General features: G+C 42.8%; 1 protein-coding gene across 4 annotated transcripts in view; it reads right to left on the bottom strand.

The window, feature by feature from the left end:
- Positions 1-4,587: 4,587 nt before the first annotated feature.
- The window catches only part of pkn1b (protein kinase N1b), a 67,330-nt gene continuing 55,433 nt past the window's right edge, over positions 4,588-16,484 (bottom strand). For all 4 annotated transcript variants that reach the window (XM_049560667.1, XM_049560668.1, XM_049560666.1 and 1 more), the window contains 4 exons: positions 16,329-16,471; positions 14,446-14,553; positions 14,155-14,235; positions 4,588-5,728 (listed from right to left, as the gene is read on the bottom strand). In XM_049560667.1, the coding sequence (XP_049416624.1) occupies positions 5,525-5,728; positions 14,155-14,235; positions 14,446-14,553; positions 16,329-16,471 (536 nt within the window). In that variant the 3' untranslated portion in view covers positions 4,588-5,524. The remainder of the gene's footprint in view (positions 5,729-14,154; positions 14,236-14,445; positions 14,554-16,328; positions 16,472-16,484) is intronic.

The raw sequence follows: 16,484 nt of genomic DNA, 5'->3' as shown, positions 1-16,484 counted from the left end.
CCTCCTGGTGCAGCGGGCCCTGGGTTCCTCCTGGTGCAGCGAGCCCTGGGTTCGTCCTGGTGCGGCAAGTCCTGGGTTCCTCCGGGTGCGGCGAGTCCTGGGTTCCTCCTGGTGCGGCGAGTCCTGGGTTCCTCCTGGTGCAGTGGGCCCTGGGTTTCTCCTGGTGCAGAGGGCCCTGGGTTCCTCCTGGTGTGGCAAGTCCTGGGTTCCTCCCGGTGCAGAGGGCCCTGGGTTCGTCCTGGTGCGGCAAGTCCTGGGTTCCTCCTGGTGCAGCGGGCCCTGGGTTCCTCCTGGTGTGGCAAGTCCTGGGTTCCTCCTGGTGCAGTGGGCCCTGGGTTCCTCCTGGTGCAGAGGGCCCTGGGTTCCTCCTGGTGTGGCAAGTCCTGGGTTCATCCTGGTGCAGCGGGCCCTGGGTTCGTCCTGGTGCAGCAAGTCCTGGGTTCCTCCTGGTGCGGTGAGTCCTGGGTTCCTCCTGGTGCAGTGGGCCCTGGGTTCGTCCTGGTGCAGCAAGTCCTGGGTTCCTCCGGGTGCGGCAAGTCCTGGGTTCCTCCTGGTGCAGCGGGCCCTGGGTTCGTCCTGGTGCAGCAAGTCCTGGGTTCCTCCTGGTGCAGTGGGCCCTGGGTTCGTCCTGGTGCAGCAAGTCCTGGGTTCCTCCTGGTGCAGCAAGTCCTGGGTTCCTCCTGGTGCAGTGGGCCCTGGGTTCGTCCTGGTGCAGTGGGCCCTGGGTTCCTCCTGGTGCAGTGGGCCCTGGGTTCGTCCTGGTGCAGCAAGTCCTGGGTTCCTCCGGGTGCGGCAAGTCCTGGGTTCCTCCTGGTGCAGCGGGCCCTGGGTTCGTCCTGGTGCAGCAAGTCCTGGGTTCCTCCTGGTGCAGTGGGCCCTGGGTTCGTCCTGGTGCAGCAAGTCCTGGGTTCCTCCTGGTGCAGCAAGTCCTGGGTTCCTCCTGGTGCAGTGGGCCCTGGGTTCGTCCTGGTGCAGTGGGCCCTGGGTTCCTCCTGGTGCAGTGGGCCCTGGGTTCCTCCTGGTGCAGCGGGCCCTGGGTTCCTCCTGGTGCAGAGGGCCCTGGGTTCGTCCTGGTGAAGTGGGCCCTGGGTTCCTCCTGGTGCAGAGGGCCCTGGGTTCCTCCTGGTGCAGTGGGCCCTGGGTTCCTCCTGGTGCAGCGGGCCCTGGGTTCCTCCTGGTGCAGAGGGCCCTGGGTTCGTACTTGTGCAGCAGGAATATTACGTCAAATTACCTTTTGAGATGTTTTCACAGTGTGTGTGTGTGTGTGTGTGTGTGTGTGTTGCACTCTTTGTTTACACTCATAATATAAGAATGTTTTCATTGATGACCGTTTCAGGACAGCATTAACAAGCACAGCTGGGACCCGGCCTGGCTCTGCATCAGTCTTCATTCATAACATTAACTCCATCTAAAATCAACCCACTCAGAGATGGAAAATATTTTGCCAAACTGCCGTGAAGCTGCCTGGATGTTGTTTGCACTCAGATTACATTTTACCAGTTCATCTGACCTGACAAAAAAAAACAAACCCAAAAAACATCTGAGCATTTCGGAGAAATGATGCAGACATCAGCTGTGGCGGCTTAAAGCTGAGTTCACTGTCCTGGTGTCAGAGTGACCCTCTGTGTTGGCTGAACACATGAAGCAGCTGTACATGTAATTCTGCCTCTGTTCAATTAATATATTCAAAGAAATGTTTTTTACATTCGGTCGTCAGTGTTTTTCTACGTTGGTTTTTAAAGTCTGCAGTACGTCTAGATCACTGTGTCTGGTGTAAACATCTAGGCACAAAAACCACATGGTCAGGAACGGATGATGTTTTGGCTTTAACACATGTCTGGTGGCAGAAAAGCTGCTGGAAATGCAGGGACAAGTAGGAGAAAAACACCCAGGTTCGCTGGCTTGAACGCCACTGGGAAACACCACGAAGTGCTGCTCAAAGACAACAGGTTTTGTTGTTTGTTGGTCTTGAACAGCGGTCTGCAGCTTGGCAGGCATCTCACCAAGGTGTCACACTATCCACCATCCCCTCCAGCGCCCACTGACAATGACATCTTACATATTACGTCACTTTAAAAACACTGATATAAGTATGACACGTACAAATGTAACATCTCTGTGGTTGAGGTTGATGGGAACGTCTTTAGTTTCGCAGGATGTTTGGTCATAAGACTAAATTGCCATCTAAAGGACAGACTAAATATTTGATCTGATGATGCAGCTCGAGAAACAGTTAATGGACGAGTGTCGCTATTACAATTCATCCTGAAGGGAATATAAATGTCACATTTGACAAATATCCACACAACATATATCAACCTTATGGTGGCGCTACAGACAAATTTAAGGGGTTAACTAACCATCATGTGGTTGTTGAGACATATTGAGGATTATAAGAGAGTTATAAGCCCCGTTTCCACCAAACGCTTTCAGTGTGGTGCCTTTGGACCCAGCAGTAACCCTTCAGACATGGTACCTAGACCCTAGTGTTTCCACTGCAAACAGTCCTCTTAAATGTGGGCAGGGTTGTTGTCACTCACTGCTCCGTCCAGCACTCACTGTATTTCCTCCTTTATCAGTCTGCACCTGGTTTATCGTCCACAGAACGAGACTGCACGCCCACATTTTCAGAACAAAACAGAACAGGCTGCAGTGAGAGTCTCTCTCCATGGGATATTTAAAAATAGCAGCTTTGTGCATTTAGTCCTTCTCAGGCAAGCTCAGGGGTTTAGTGTTGCTGGCGCCCACAGGAACGACGCTCTACAGCGCATTTTTTCCCCTCTCAGGCCTCATTTACACCGCAAACGATGCATTTGCTAAGTGGTCCACAAGCTTAGCGGCAGCACACGTGCATTCACACCAAAACTGAACAGACGTGTCGCGCAGCAGCTGCTGCTGTCCCGTCTAAATACGAACCACACCCGAACAGTTGGTAGTGGTAGTGCACCGTGTTTGCAAATCTCCAATAAACCCCAAAGAAGAAGAAGTGAGTTTGGACCCAAAGCCCAGGGTGGACAGGTCTGCACGCCAGTGATTATTCCAACGCTCGGAGAATTAATATTTAGCACTACAAATGGGTAAGTAGTCATGCTTTTTGACCTCCTTGATTAATCTGTAGTCATCCATCTCCAAAACATGAAACATGTGGCTGTCAGGTCTCGTTTGGTCAAGGAGGAGATGTCTACGATGGCTGAGAGAGATTTTTTTGTTGAATACAATGACCACTCGCTAGTGACTTGCGCAAAAATAGAACAGATGGGGTGTTAATGCTCTAACCTGATAACATGCTCGCTGAAATGACTGTTGGCAAACGCTACACGAACGCATTGCTTGCGGTGTAAATGATGCCTCAGAGTGAGGATTAGAATATATAGGACAGTAGGGCTGTCAAAAAAATTCGAAGTTCGAAATATATTCAAATACATATATTTTTTATTAGTTGGAACCTAAATTTGATAATTCGAATATCATTAATAATTAATTAATACTATCAATAATGTTGTATATCTTGGTGAATCCTATTCGGTCAGAGATTGCTCACGCACAAGCCGGGCCAGAGAGGGACGCAGCGACGGAGGGAGAGGTGCTGACGGGGGAGCCCACTGCACCAACACCACCCGCTGCGCTGTTCGCGATGTGTGACCTGTTCGGGGAGACATACAGGGAGAGTGTTGCACCTGCTGCCTCCCCTGCTTACCCTTTTTGTAGAAGAGATGAAACGTTACCAGAATGAGACACCACTACGAGCCGGCCAGGATCCACTCTCGTGGTGGAAAATTATGCACTGAAGTATCCAAACATTGCTCAGATAGCGAGGCAGAAGTTGGTCATACCTGGCACTTCAGTGAGGTCAGAATGGGTGTTTTCATCCAAGTGTCACTTTCATATTGCGTCAGCAATTAGCATCTTATTTTTGTTTTTTTTTTGTAAAAATAAATAAATAAATAAATAAATTTAAAAAAAAAAATTCAAATATTATTCGAACTCTACTAAAATTAATTAGAAAATATTTGAACACAATTTCATGGTTCTTTTAACAGCCCTAATATACAGTTCACATAACCCCATCGAAAATAACATATATAAACTCTTGAAGATCCACTCATTACTAAAAGTGTGTGTCATATAAAAACTAAAGTGACGGTCAAAGTTGTCACAGTGAAATTTCAGGTGTGCTGATGGATTCACATCATCAACTCATGCATTGAGTAACATTACAAGTTAATGTTCCACCTTAAGAGTTGCCGCCAGTGAATGAAGTTATTTTTTCTCAGACTCCAGCTGCTGTGAGAGGCAGCAAAACATCCTTTCAACAGACCGCAGTGTTCACAGCTCCACCTTTTAGTACCAGATCTGTGTGCTAGGTACCCCAACAGAGGGGGGATCAAACATGGGGACGGCACAGAACAGTTCTATTGGTGCCATCCACAACTTTTCACAGTGGGAACTGACAAAATGTGAACCGAACTCAACTCTGCCATACTGCTCGGTGGAAACTGGGTATTAGTGAGCTAAAAATGAAATGACTTCTCCGTTTTCTCAAAACACACTGGTTGAGTGAGAGGAAAACTGCTTATGACAATAAATCGATCACTTCCTCTGTGTTGGGTTCACATCTTTACTGAGTCACAGTTCCAACACACTTCACCAGCAAATGACAGAGGAGGAAACACAGATGGGGAAAAAAAATCAATAAATCACAAAAAGAACAAAATCTGTAAAAGCTTCTTGTCATTTAAAAATGATTGTAGTTAAAAATCTGTGTTGTACTGACAGACAGTGGAAAGAGAAGATTGAGCACAGACACATTAACACCATGTGACACCCCCCCCCCGGGTGAAACCCCCACTCACTTTACTTCTCTGTGACACAGTCAACAGCAGCAGCTCTGAGTTCTCTCTTTCCTCTGGCTCCCCCTTGTGTTAATGTACAGGTGGTGCATGATTGCAGCTGATGTGGATACATTCATGACTGAGGCAGGGACGCTGTAACACAACGAAACACACACACACATAGCAGCAACAAACAGCAGAGATAAAGGGACAAGAGACGAGAGCGAGTGCAGCAAGGAAAGAGACAAACTGCTTCCTGTCAGAATAATCACGTTTGACTGTTTGACTCTGATTTAAAGGCTCTCTGAGCGTTTCAGTACGGTCACTGACGCGTTGGACAAACAGCAGGAGTCCATCATCTCATCTTCCGTTTGTTACATAATCTGGATTATCTTCACCACCACTTCCTCCTCCTCTAAAAGCCACGCAGTGTCACAGAGCTGCAGACCTGTCGAGGTCAGGAGATGCGTGACACTGCGTGTGTGTCCAACACGCGATCAGACTCCACTGATGGGCCCAGCCAGTTCTCCATCCCATTGCAAACAGAGAGAAAGAGCTCCTCGCCTCTCATCACCATCAAGTTCCTCTCTCCCTGTGCAGGACACAGAGTCAGCCTTCTCTTCTCAGTCTCCTTTAAGAGTCTGTGGCTGGCAGTGGGCAGCTAATAACCCTGTGACCTCTGACCTCTGACCCTAGCAGAGGTCAGAGACATAGTCAAAATCCTTGAAGTGGTCCTGTTCCTTGCGGGAGAGGGTGCGGCGCTCGCGGGGTGGCGTGAGGGCAGGAGCCTCGGCTGTGAACTCCACGTCGAAGTTGCTGACGTCCTCTTTTCCTGTGATGGTCGGGATGAACGGGGGCGGGACCTTCCTCTGAAGAAGAGCCTCCCAGTCCACACCCTAAAAACAACATTCACATTTAGTTTCTAATCAAGATGCACTCTCGGGAAAGTTAAAGGGATAGTTTGGACTTTTTCAGCAAATCACTTAAACATGCTCTTAATCTGAAGAAGCTGTCTTATTATAAGAGTGATTTGGTTGACAGGAAGGATGCTCTGAAACAGGTTAAGAAGGAGATAAAGAGAGCCAAAAACAAATATACAATGAAAGTTGAAAATGAGCTGGCTTCAGGTTGTTCTAGGGCAGCATGGAAAAGAATTAAGTCCATGGTGGGGATGCAAAACAGTGATAAAGGAGTTTTCCTTCCTAACATGTCTGAAGCCGACTTAGCTGAGCAGTTAAACACATTTTACACCAGATTCGATTCTGTTGATTTTAATGATGAACTGTCTCACTTTAGAAATGGGCCTTCAGGTTGCAAGACTATAATTGACCAGGCGACTGTGTGTAAATTTCTCAGTCATATCAATGAGAGGAAAAGTCCTGGTCCCAATGGCTTGGGAGGAAAATTGCTAAAAAAGTGTGCCAGGCAACTAAGTGGTATCCTTACACACATTTTCCAATCCTCCCTTGAGATACAGAAAGTACCAAGGATCTGGAAGGAATCCATAGTGGTGCCAGTTGCAAAAGTCCCGTCTCCTAAAACTTTGAATGACTATCGCCCTATAGCTTTGACCTACCTCGCTATGAAAACATTTGAGCACATTGTCAAAGTTGATCTTTTAAACTCAGTACAGGATATGTTGGACCCTTTTCAATTCGCTTACAAGGCCAACAGAGGAGTAGAGGATGCTACTGCTACACTGATTAATCTTGTATTGAGGCATGTGGAGGGAAGCAAGAATCATGCACGCCTTCTCTTTGTTGATTTTTCATCTGCTTTTAATTGTATTCAGCCACAAGTTTTAGCACATAGGCTTTTATCCCATTTTAATTTGGATTTTAGCATGGTGTGTTGGCTCATTGATTTTTTAACTAACAGATCTCAGAGGGTCCGCGTCAGCAAGAATCTGTCAAGTAACCGTTTCTCTTCCACTGGATCCCCACAAGGCTGCGTTCTGTCTCCTCTTTTATTTGTCCTTTACACTAATGATCGCCAGAGTGATCAAGCATCTGGCCTCATCTTTAAGTATGCAGATGACTCTGTTATTAGTCTCCTTGATGGTTCTGAACATAACCATGGCCCTGTTCTGGATGAATTTGTTAATTGGTGTGACCAGTCTTTCCTCCAGATAAACGTGGCCAAAACAAAGGAAATGTTTATTGATTTTCGGAGAAAGCCCTGTCCTCCTGCTTCTTGTGTGATTAAAGGAGAGACAGTAACAATAGTGCAGCAGTATAAATACTTGGGCACTGTTCTGGATGACAGGCTAAAATTTGATGCAAACACAGATGCCCTTTGTAAAAAGGTGAACCAACGTTTGTTCTTTTTAAGGAAGCTGCGTAGCTTTAATGTGGACAAGACAATAATGAAAATGTTTTACTCTGCTTTTATTGAATCTGTCCTCTCCTTTAATGTAATCTGTTGGTTTAGTCACCTTAGTCTTCAGAACAAAAAGAAACTGGAAAAAATGGTCAGGCTGTGTTGCAAGATTGCTGGTGTTAACCTTAGAAATCTAGAACAGACATATGAGGAAAGACTAACTTCAAAGGCTCGGTCCATTGTTTTGGACCCTCTTCACCCTTTGCACACTGAGTTTCAGCAGCTCCCCTCAGGGCGAAGGTTTAGCGTTCCGAAATGTCATACCAATAGGTATAGACTTTCCTTTGTCCCATCTGCAATAGTGGCTCTTAATAAGCACTGATCAGATCATTTGTTTGTTTGTTCTTCGAATGCATTGTGGCTTGTGCTGTGAGTAGGGATGGGTACCGAACTCCGGTATTCAACGAGCCCCGGGGCTACATTCTTCAAGACCGCAGTATTGATAAGCTCAGATCTTAACGGTTCTGCTATCGGTACTGGAGCAGTCGCGTTTTTTTTTCTTCTTCTTCTTCTTTTTGTTTTTTTTTACAAGATCAACCTTGTTTTGCACATTTGTCTCACCAAGTCTGTCAATTATCCGTCACTGTATCATAATTTTCGCTACTGTCCCTGAAGACGAGAGATCTGTGTCGCTCACCCTGGCTGCCTGTTGTGTGTGAGTGGAGAGCAGAGTGGCAGGGCTGTTGTTCCAGTGACACACACACACACACACACACACACACACACACAGACAGCGCATACACCAACTCAAGCTCATAGCCTACCTTTAGATAGATATCGATGGCGGAGAGAGCCAAACGGTCAAAAGTGTGGCTTTACATTACAAGAGTTGATGCAGACACAGCACGTTGTCACAAGTATGACAAATGTTTTGCGTGTAAGGGTGGCAACACTAGTAATTTGTCAAAACACCTTGCGAAAGTGCATCATATTCAGACAGAAATACAAGAATACGTATTCCTGTCAAATATGGCAGCCATAGTGCTCCGCGGCGCAAGTATGGCTTACCAGCGACGGAGAAGCCTGGCTCCAGGTCCAAAATTTTCCTCTTTGTTGGTGTCATGACTGTCCAGAAATACCTGAACAGCCGAGCCGTGGCGGCACACAGGTACGTGACGTGTCAGAGGAGAAACGAGTTCACATTTCTCTCTTTGTGGCAGGTAACGGTCCACAAACTTCACCGCACTTTAGGGACTGTTCTTTACTTATGAAGGGACTGTTCTTTACTTGTCAGGGGAGGAGGGTGGCTGGTTGATTTTTATTTTATTTATTTATTTATTTTATTTTGATCCCCCCTATGTTAATCATTTATTGCTGTTTTTAAAGTATGAATAAGTCAATAAGCAATTTATTCCATTGAAATATCATTGATGTATTATAGAAGTGACTTATCTTTTTATAAATGACAAAAGGCACATTTGCCTCATTTTTGCTGTGGTATTGTGATACTACTCAGAACCGTGATACTTTCACTGGTATCGTACCATGGGTCCCAATTTTGGTACTGTGACAAGACTATTATTTTATATATTTTACATTTCAAGTTGTAAAAAGTGAAATGTTTTGTTACATAACTATTTTGTTGCATAATGAGAATTGAGAAAATAAAGCAATTTATCTTCTTAATTTGTTTTTTTCCTCCTCAAAAAGCATCAATAAGAGTACCGTTAAAATACCAGATTGATGAGCAGTACGGATAAGAGTAGTAGTACTGTTAAAATCTTACCGATACCCATCCCTAGCTGTGAGTGTTGTTTATTGGTCTTGTTGTTGTTGACTACTGGCTGCAAATCAAATTGCCCCGTTGCCCCCCCATTGCTACCATTTTAAAACTTCAAATTCGGCATTTCGACTGTCACTATTTTGGTTTTTAGAGCAAGAAGTGACCATAACTGGACAAGAGGCTAAAGCTGTGGAGGACCTGACTCACAGAGTGCAGTGGAGCCTTGCAGACATCCTGTCACTGTTGTGGCCCCCTTCTTAAATATATGTAACTTTAGGCCTCGGTAAAATGTAAACGGTTATGTTTTATAAATATTCACCCCGTACAGTTGTCATGAACAGTGTTGGGCAGTAACGTGTTACAGTAATAACATAAGTTTTTCCAGAAACGAGTAGTGTAACTAATCACTAATTAAATTTCAGTATATATATATATATATATGTATATATATTACAATTTCTCCAAAACCAAACAACTCAGCACGGTGTTACTTTTGTTATCACATCACTACTGACATGAAATACAACAGTCACATCAGGCTGGAAATATTCCCATTACTTTGGTCTTGTCGGGAGGAAACATGACAAGAACACTGCTGCTGCAGGTAGTGCTAAAAAATTTTTTAGGTAGACTAAAACTCTTCCACTGCAAAAACACGTCCTCAAACCTTCGGTCTGAAACACCACGGCTACTACGACCCACAGCACAACGACAAGAAGCTCCAGGAAATACACCCCACCAAAGGTGAGCTATCCACGCCCGCGGAGGTCAGCTCTAGCGTTACACTGGCTAAACAATCAAAACTGGATTTTAATCATGGACAGCTGCAGCTGGGTCATTATACGAAAACGTGCCATTTTGTGTCTCTCGAACAAAACTGTGCTATAAATGTCAATAAACAATAAATACACTATAATCATTTCAGAATTAATTTTCCATGATATCTCTTGTAATATTAAAACAATGTAAAATTGTATTTTTGTTTTCAAAGAGTTTTAAACACCTTTTTGTATGAAGAATCATTCAAAAGCTGTAAAAATGGCCTGTCGCTCAATATGATTGTTCTACTTTTACTAGCGATTAAGGCCACAAAAAGTCAAACTATCATAAAAACATAAACTTATATATAAAGCCTCAAGTGTCCTTTCATTACTCATGAATGGGTTTTATTCTTAATATGTGTGAAATGTTGTAAAAAACATCAATTTAGTCGGGTCGCCAGGTAGTCAACCCTGTTACTTTTAAAGAAAACACCCCTTCTGAGATAATGGACTGCTCCAAAAGCTGCATCATTTCCTGGGAGTGAAATCAGCTTCCTTTTGTGAACATGCTGGTGAAAAGACAAATAAGTGTCCTCTTCTTTTCATCATTTTTTTTCGAGTTATATAATGTTTGACAGAGAGGGACAAGCTTATTGTGTCAGCCCTGTTTCCGCAAAAGGACACGTTAAAAAGATATTTGAACATTTTTCGTCAACCCGGTTACCATCAACCCTGTGACCACCAACCCTGTTACCATTCTAGTGTAAAAGGGTTGATGGTAACAGGGTTGACAAAAGTATGGTTTTGTGAGTACATGAAAATATACTTTCCTTACCAATAGTATTTACATGATATACATGGTTTTACAAGTTTCATCGCTAGCTGAGAGGGAAATTGAAAAAATTGTGCACTTGGTGACAATTTTTTGAAATTTGTCATGGTGTTAAACTTGGTGGAGAGGTACAACATGGTCCAACATGGAACCCATTACAATTTGGAGCAGATCCAAATCTCCGGTGAGGGCCAAAAAAAACCCCCCAAAAAAACAAAAGCATATTGAAATTTGTGGCTATCCTAACTTGGTTTTTGAAAACCTTATACCCATACCTTACACTATGCCAAATTTCAAAAACTTGTCACCAAGTGTACAATTTTTTCAATTTCCCTCTCAGCTAGCGATGAAACTTGCAAAACCATGTATATCATGTAAATGCTATTGGTAAGGAAAGTATATTTTCATGTATTCGTAAAACCATACTTTTGTTAACCCTGTTACGCTAGAATGGTAACAGGGTTGATGGTAACAGGGTTGACGAAAAATGTTCTTGGCAGCCATTACTAGCCATGTGGTGAAGGTCATGAGACCACATGGTGTGCATTCATTAGAGGCTTATATCATGTTATTTATGTACATTAAAAATTTCTAACAAATATCTTTTTAATGTGTCCTTTTGTGGAAACAGGGCTGACACAATGAGCTTGTCCCTCTCTGTCAAACATTAAGAATAATCATGTAAAGAAGAGGACACTTACTTGTATTTTCACCAGCATGTTCACAAAAGGAAGCTGATCTCACTCCCAGGAAATGATGCAACTTTCGGAGCAGACCAAACATGTTCAATGGATCAAATTCATTGTGACTGTCCTTTCAATATCCTTCATGTTTTGAAAAATGCTAAAACCTCTCAATAAATATGTCTCCAAAATATTCTTTGATTAATCATGTTGAATTAAAGGTTTATGAATGTCCCATTATCTTCATTAGACCCAAAGCTGCAACTTAAACTATCAGTATGGTAACTGTTGTCAACCCTGTTACTGAGGTGTCAGCCCTGTTACTTTTATAATATTGTAGTATAATTCAAAAAATGAAAAGACAAATGTCAAATCAACTCATTTTATATGTTAAATAAAAGAAACCAGTAATCTACAGAACGAAATGTGGGTATTATTGTTTTGTTTCCATATTCTGTTCTTAAAAAGAAAGATGCTGTCAAAGTGTCAATTGCAAATGAGCATATTCATCCATGGATAAAACATAAACATCTCAATATTCCCACTGTACAAACACACTCAGTGTAACAAGGGGAGATTTATCCTTCAAAGTATATTAGATTTGTTGTAAATATGCATTTAAAACATTTTCAAACATTAATTGGTGTATCACAACAGGGTTGACAAAACACATATGCATGTTGATTAAATGTGGGGGGGAAAGAAAAAAAAAAAAAAAAAAAAAAAAAAAGATAGCCTGAGATGGCACAGCACCTATTTCTGACAGGTAAGGATCTATTTAATCCAAAAAGGGTCATAAATAGTTTTAAAACAGTACTTTGAAAATCAAACATTAAGAATGGGAAATGGCACGTTTTCATAAAATGACCGAGCTACAAAGAAGTGATGAAGCATGTGGTTGGATATGTGGTGATGAAATGTTGCCCCATGACTGTCTCTCTGTTTTCAGGGTTCCTGCAGACTTTTTAAAGTCAAATTTAAGACGCTTTAAGACCTCAACAAAGGAAAATCAATACCATTTAACACCAACAAACGGCATTAATACACGGCAGTTAACATCACGTTCACATCTCATCGGTGCTCCTGTGCTTGATGCTTTAACTCCCACCAACCCAAGTTTGTCAGCATATCTTCTAAGTCGCCTCGATGTCTTGTGATTGCGTTACGAGTAATAAAGTAATAAAATCATATGACTAATCATGTAACAAGATACAGTAATAAGTAGATTTGATTAGTAGGGCTGTAGTCAACCAAAGAAAATCTTGGTCGACTAAAGTCTCACATAATCTTCAACTAATCGTTTAGTCGTGAAAAAAAAAAATTTGCATGTTATTTTTACTTCTGCGGTGGTGTGTCTGTGTCACTGCAGTTACACCTCCAAAACACTAGTCGGCAGTGGAGGATTGTGTTAAGTGCTGTACAGTTTAGTGCAAAACAAACTTTATTTACATAGTTGATTCAAAACACACATTAAACACACATTAAACATGGCTTAATAGAGACAATTTCAAACACAAGTAAGCAAATCAGCTTCACTATAACTCACAGCATTCACAGACAACCAATACAACATGCTAACGTTATTAGCACAAGTCTATGGCGTTTCACATTGTATAAATTAGCCTAGTGTCTAGCGATCTTTTCCTCTGCTCATATAAAACCAGGGACAACAGCAACATTTAACAAAGGTGACGCCACATAATTTGGCTCCATTACAACTCACAAGGTTCACTGACAAAACAACTGTCTCATACTAAACACGTTTTCCAAGCAAATACAACATGCTAACGTTATTAGCACAAGCCTATGGCATTTTACATTGTATGAATTAGCCTAGCGACGAGCGGAGATTTCCTCTGCTCATATGAAGCCAGGATAAATCACACACACGACTTAAAATGCTATTTTAGTGGAGGCTTTATTATCTTCACAATTTATTGTTTCTTATCTGTGAAATTAAAGTAAATCAAAGCTTCGTTTCCACTGAGGGAAATGGTTTCAGCTTACAGAAACAGACAGGAGGTCTGTGTCACCGCAACGCTGAGCGTGAGGGTGGGTGAGTCCAACTTTCTGTCAACAGGGGTGTTTTGAAAACACCCCCATTTTCACAGCTAACTTAGCCTGTCCCCCCGCCGCAGGACATAATGGATTAATCCTAGAAAGCTGTTGATGTAGCATTTTTCTCCTTATGAAAGTAACACGGCGATTATTTGACTAATGAGAATTTGGTTGGACGAGAGCATAGCGACCAAGTAATCGACTAGTCGACCAGGAGACTACAGCACTATTGATTAGGTATTCAGACATGTCTCCGTTAGTCTAAGTTTCATCTCAAAATTGAAGACTTCTCATAAGTAAAAATAAAACTTTTTAAGACATGTTAAGGATCTGCAGGAACCCTGTTTTTTTGGGCACAGCCCTGGGAAAACACCGGTCACTGACAACTGAAGACCTCCAGGTAAATAGGAGTTATCTATCATTAACTACACTTAACGGCGATTACCCTGACATTCACGCAGAGGCACACATCTGAATTTTGGGGAGATACGCAAACACCAATTTTATTTGGTGTAACGGAAAAGTAATATAACGAGTAGTGTAAGAAATCACTGTTAGCCGGGAGTAGTAAGAAAAGTAATATAATAACTTTTGAAAAGAGTAATGAGTAATATATTACATCTTTAAACTGGTCATGAATAAATTAAAGTGGTGAAAATATTCTAAATACAGCAAACACTTAAACTGATATTGATTTTTTTTTAGGCTTTGCTGCAGCAGTACATTTGCTCAGCTTCTGTGTCGGTACTTCTGCCTGCTTCTCCAAACTGAGGACATGCAGTCCGCCATCTACTGTAGATAAAACACTGACTATGGATAAATACTGAAAACGACACCACTTCAAAAACTCCAAACTATCCCTTTAAAATTAAAATTCGACACTCACCCTGAAGAACGGTTGCTTTTTGACATCTTCGGCATCCTTCTCTCCAGAGCCCAGACGTCTTTCAGGATTCCTCCTCAACAACTAGAAACCGACAAACAACAAAGCGTTACAAATACTTCATCATTTAAACATCATAATTCATTCATTCATTCTCTGCTGCCTGAGTGAAAGTGACTTAGCTTGAGTCTTAGTTTAAATCTGCAAAGTTTCAACATCACAAGCAAAAAAGTAAAATAAAATAAGTGAGTCAGGAGCAGGAAGTGACAGGAGAAACAGCGAGTGGGGTCTGACCCGTCTCATGATGCCGATGGCTTCGGTGGAGAGGAAGCGAGGGTAGCGCACTTCATCGTTCACTATGCTGTCGAATACCTCCTCCTCATCGTCACCTGGGAACGGAGACTGAAAGAAGCCAACAAACGTTAGTTTGTAAATATACAGAACTGTAAATATTCCTTTTTTCCTTTTTATTTTTTCCTTTAGTGCATCTAATAGTTTGTTCTAATTTATTGTTTTTTATTCTCTTGTAAGTTAAATATTTTTAATATCTGTTTGTGTACTTTATGTGCATGTGCAGCGTGGACGGGGCTACAGCTACATTCATCACATCCAGGTAGAATTACTGTAAACAAATGAGATGAGAAGACTGTCAGTCGTCCCTCACCAGTCGTATAATTAGCACCAGTGTTTCTGTAATTAAGACAAGGTTTCCCATGAAGCCCATCATATCCAGGTCCACAGAGGATGCTGTGCACCCTTTCTCACCACATATTTTTCCACGTCTATCTTCTCCTTATCTCTCACAGAATAAATAAACATGCTCTGCAGATTTTCCATCTATCAGCTGTTCACTCCATTTTTCACTCTCAAGACTTCGTTCCTGAATCTCCAACTCAAGATCAATAGTTCACTTCCTGTTTGGAGCCAGAAAGTGAATTCTCTTTCTGCCTTGAAGGAACTGTTTGACATTTTGGGAAATACACTTATTTACTTTCTTGAAGAGAGTCTTATGAGAGGATCGATACCACTCTCATGTCCGTCCAGTAAATATAAAGCTATCACCAGCCAGCCCAGTTGCCAGAAGAAAACTTGGCTTTGTATGTTTTTGCAAACCACCGATACCTTACATTTGCATGTGATCATGTAGCAGATGAGTTGAAAAAGTACTGTAGTTGGGTCCATGTCATTGGTCCGACAGCCCATTGGTCCGACGGTCGGCGGTGCTTAACGGCGCCCGGCGAGCGTATTTCTACCTTGATGGTGCGCCGTGACCGGCTCTGTGTCAGCTGGGAAAGGCTTGAAGCGAAGCAGGCTCACAGCTTATGTGTTTGTCATTTTCTTTTCCATTTTAACCCACACCATGATCTTTTCCTGACCCTAACCAAGTGGTTTTTGTGCCTAAACCTAACCAGACCTTAACCACAGGGCATCATGATGATTTCAGAACGGACTTCGGAACAATGGGTTTAATATGGTCGGACCAAAGGGCTGTCGGACCAATGGGCAGTTCCCCTGTGGTTAATGTGTGTTTAGGGTTAGGCACAAAAGCCACTGGGTTATGGTCAGGAAAAGATCATTTTTGGGGACACAATCCTGGCGGGAAGCGCAGTGATGTCTCAGCAAAAAAACAACTGCTTTTTGTAGCGTGAAAAGCCGCTGGAAACGCACAGACTCACTAATAAAACAACTGGTTTTGTTGTCTGTTGGTCTTGAACTGCGGTCTGGAGCTTGGCAGGTGTCCTGCCTGGGTACCACGCCATCCACCATCCCCTCCACCTCAAGTCAGCTCATATACTATGTCACTTTCGAAACACTGATTTAATACAGATGAAACATACAAATGTAATGTATTAGTCTGCAGAAACGTACGGTGCAAACATTTCATTTTGGCAGCCAGGTAGTTTAGCTGAGCACAAAGACTGATCACTTTCTGTATTAAACAAACAAGACGTAAAACGTTAAGTGGTCATTCTCTATTTCCACTCTCTATGCTAAGCTAAGCGCTTATTGGGTGTAGTTTTATATTCATCATATAAATGTGAGAGTGGCATCAATCTTCTCACCTAACTCATGGCAAGAAACTGAATAAGCATATTACCCAAAACGGAAAGTATTTCTTTACGTTAATCGGGGAGATGTTAAAAAGAGACGTCCAAGGGGTGAGTCTGTATTCTTACCTCACCGACCAACATCTCATAGATGAGCACCCCGAGCCCCCACCAGTCGACTGCTCTGGTGTATGATGTGTCTGTCAGCACCTCTGGGGCCAGAAACTCAGGAGTCCCGCAGAACGTACTGGTCCTGTCCCCATAACCCATACCTCAAGAGACATG

The sequence above is a fragment of the Epinephelus fuscoguttatus genome, linkage group LG19, assembly GCF_011397635.1.
Source record: "Epinephelus fuscoguttatus linkage group LG19, E.fuscoguttatus.final_Chr_v1".
NCBI classification, from domain to species: Eukaryota; Metazoa; Chordata; class Actinopteri; order Perciformes; family Serranidae; genus Epinephelus; species Epinephelus fuscoguttatus.
This window is presented reverse-complemented; position numbering and strand designations above follow the sequence as displayed.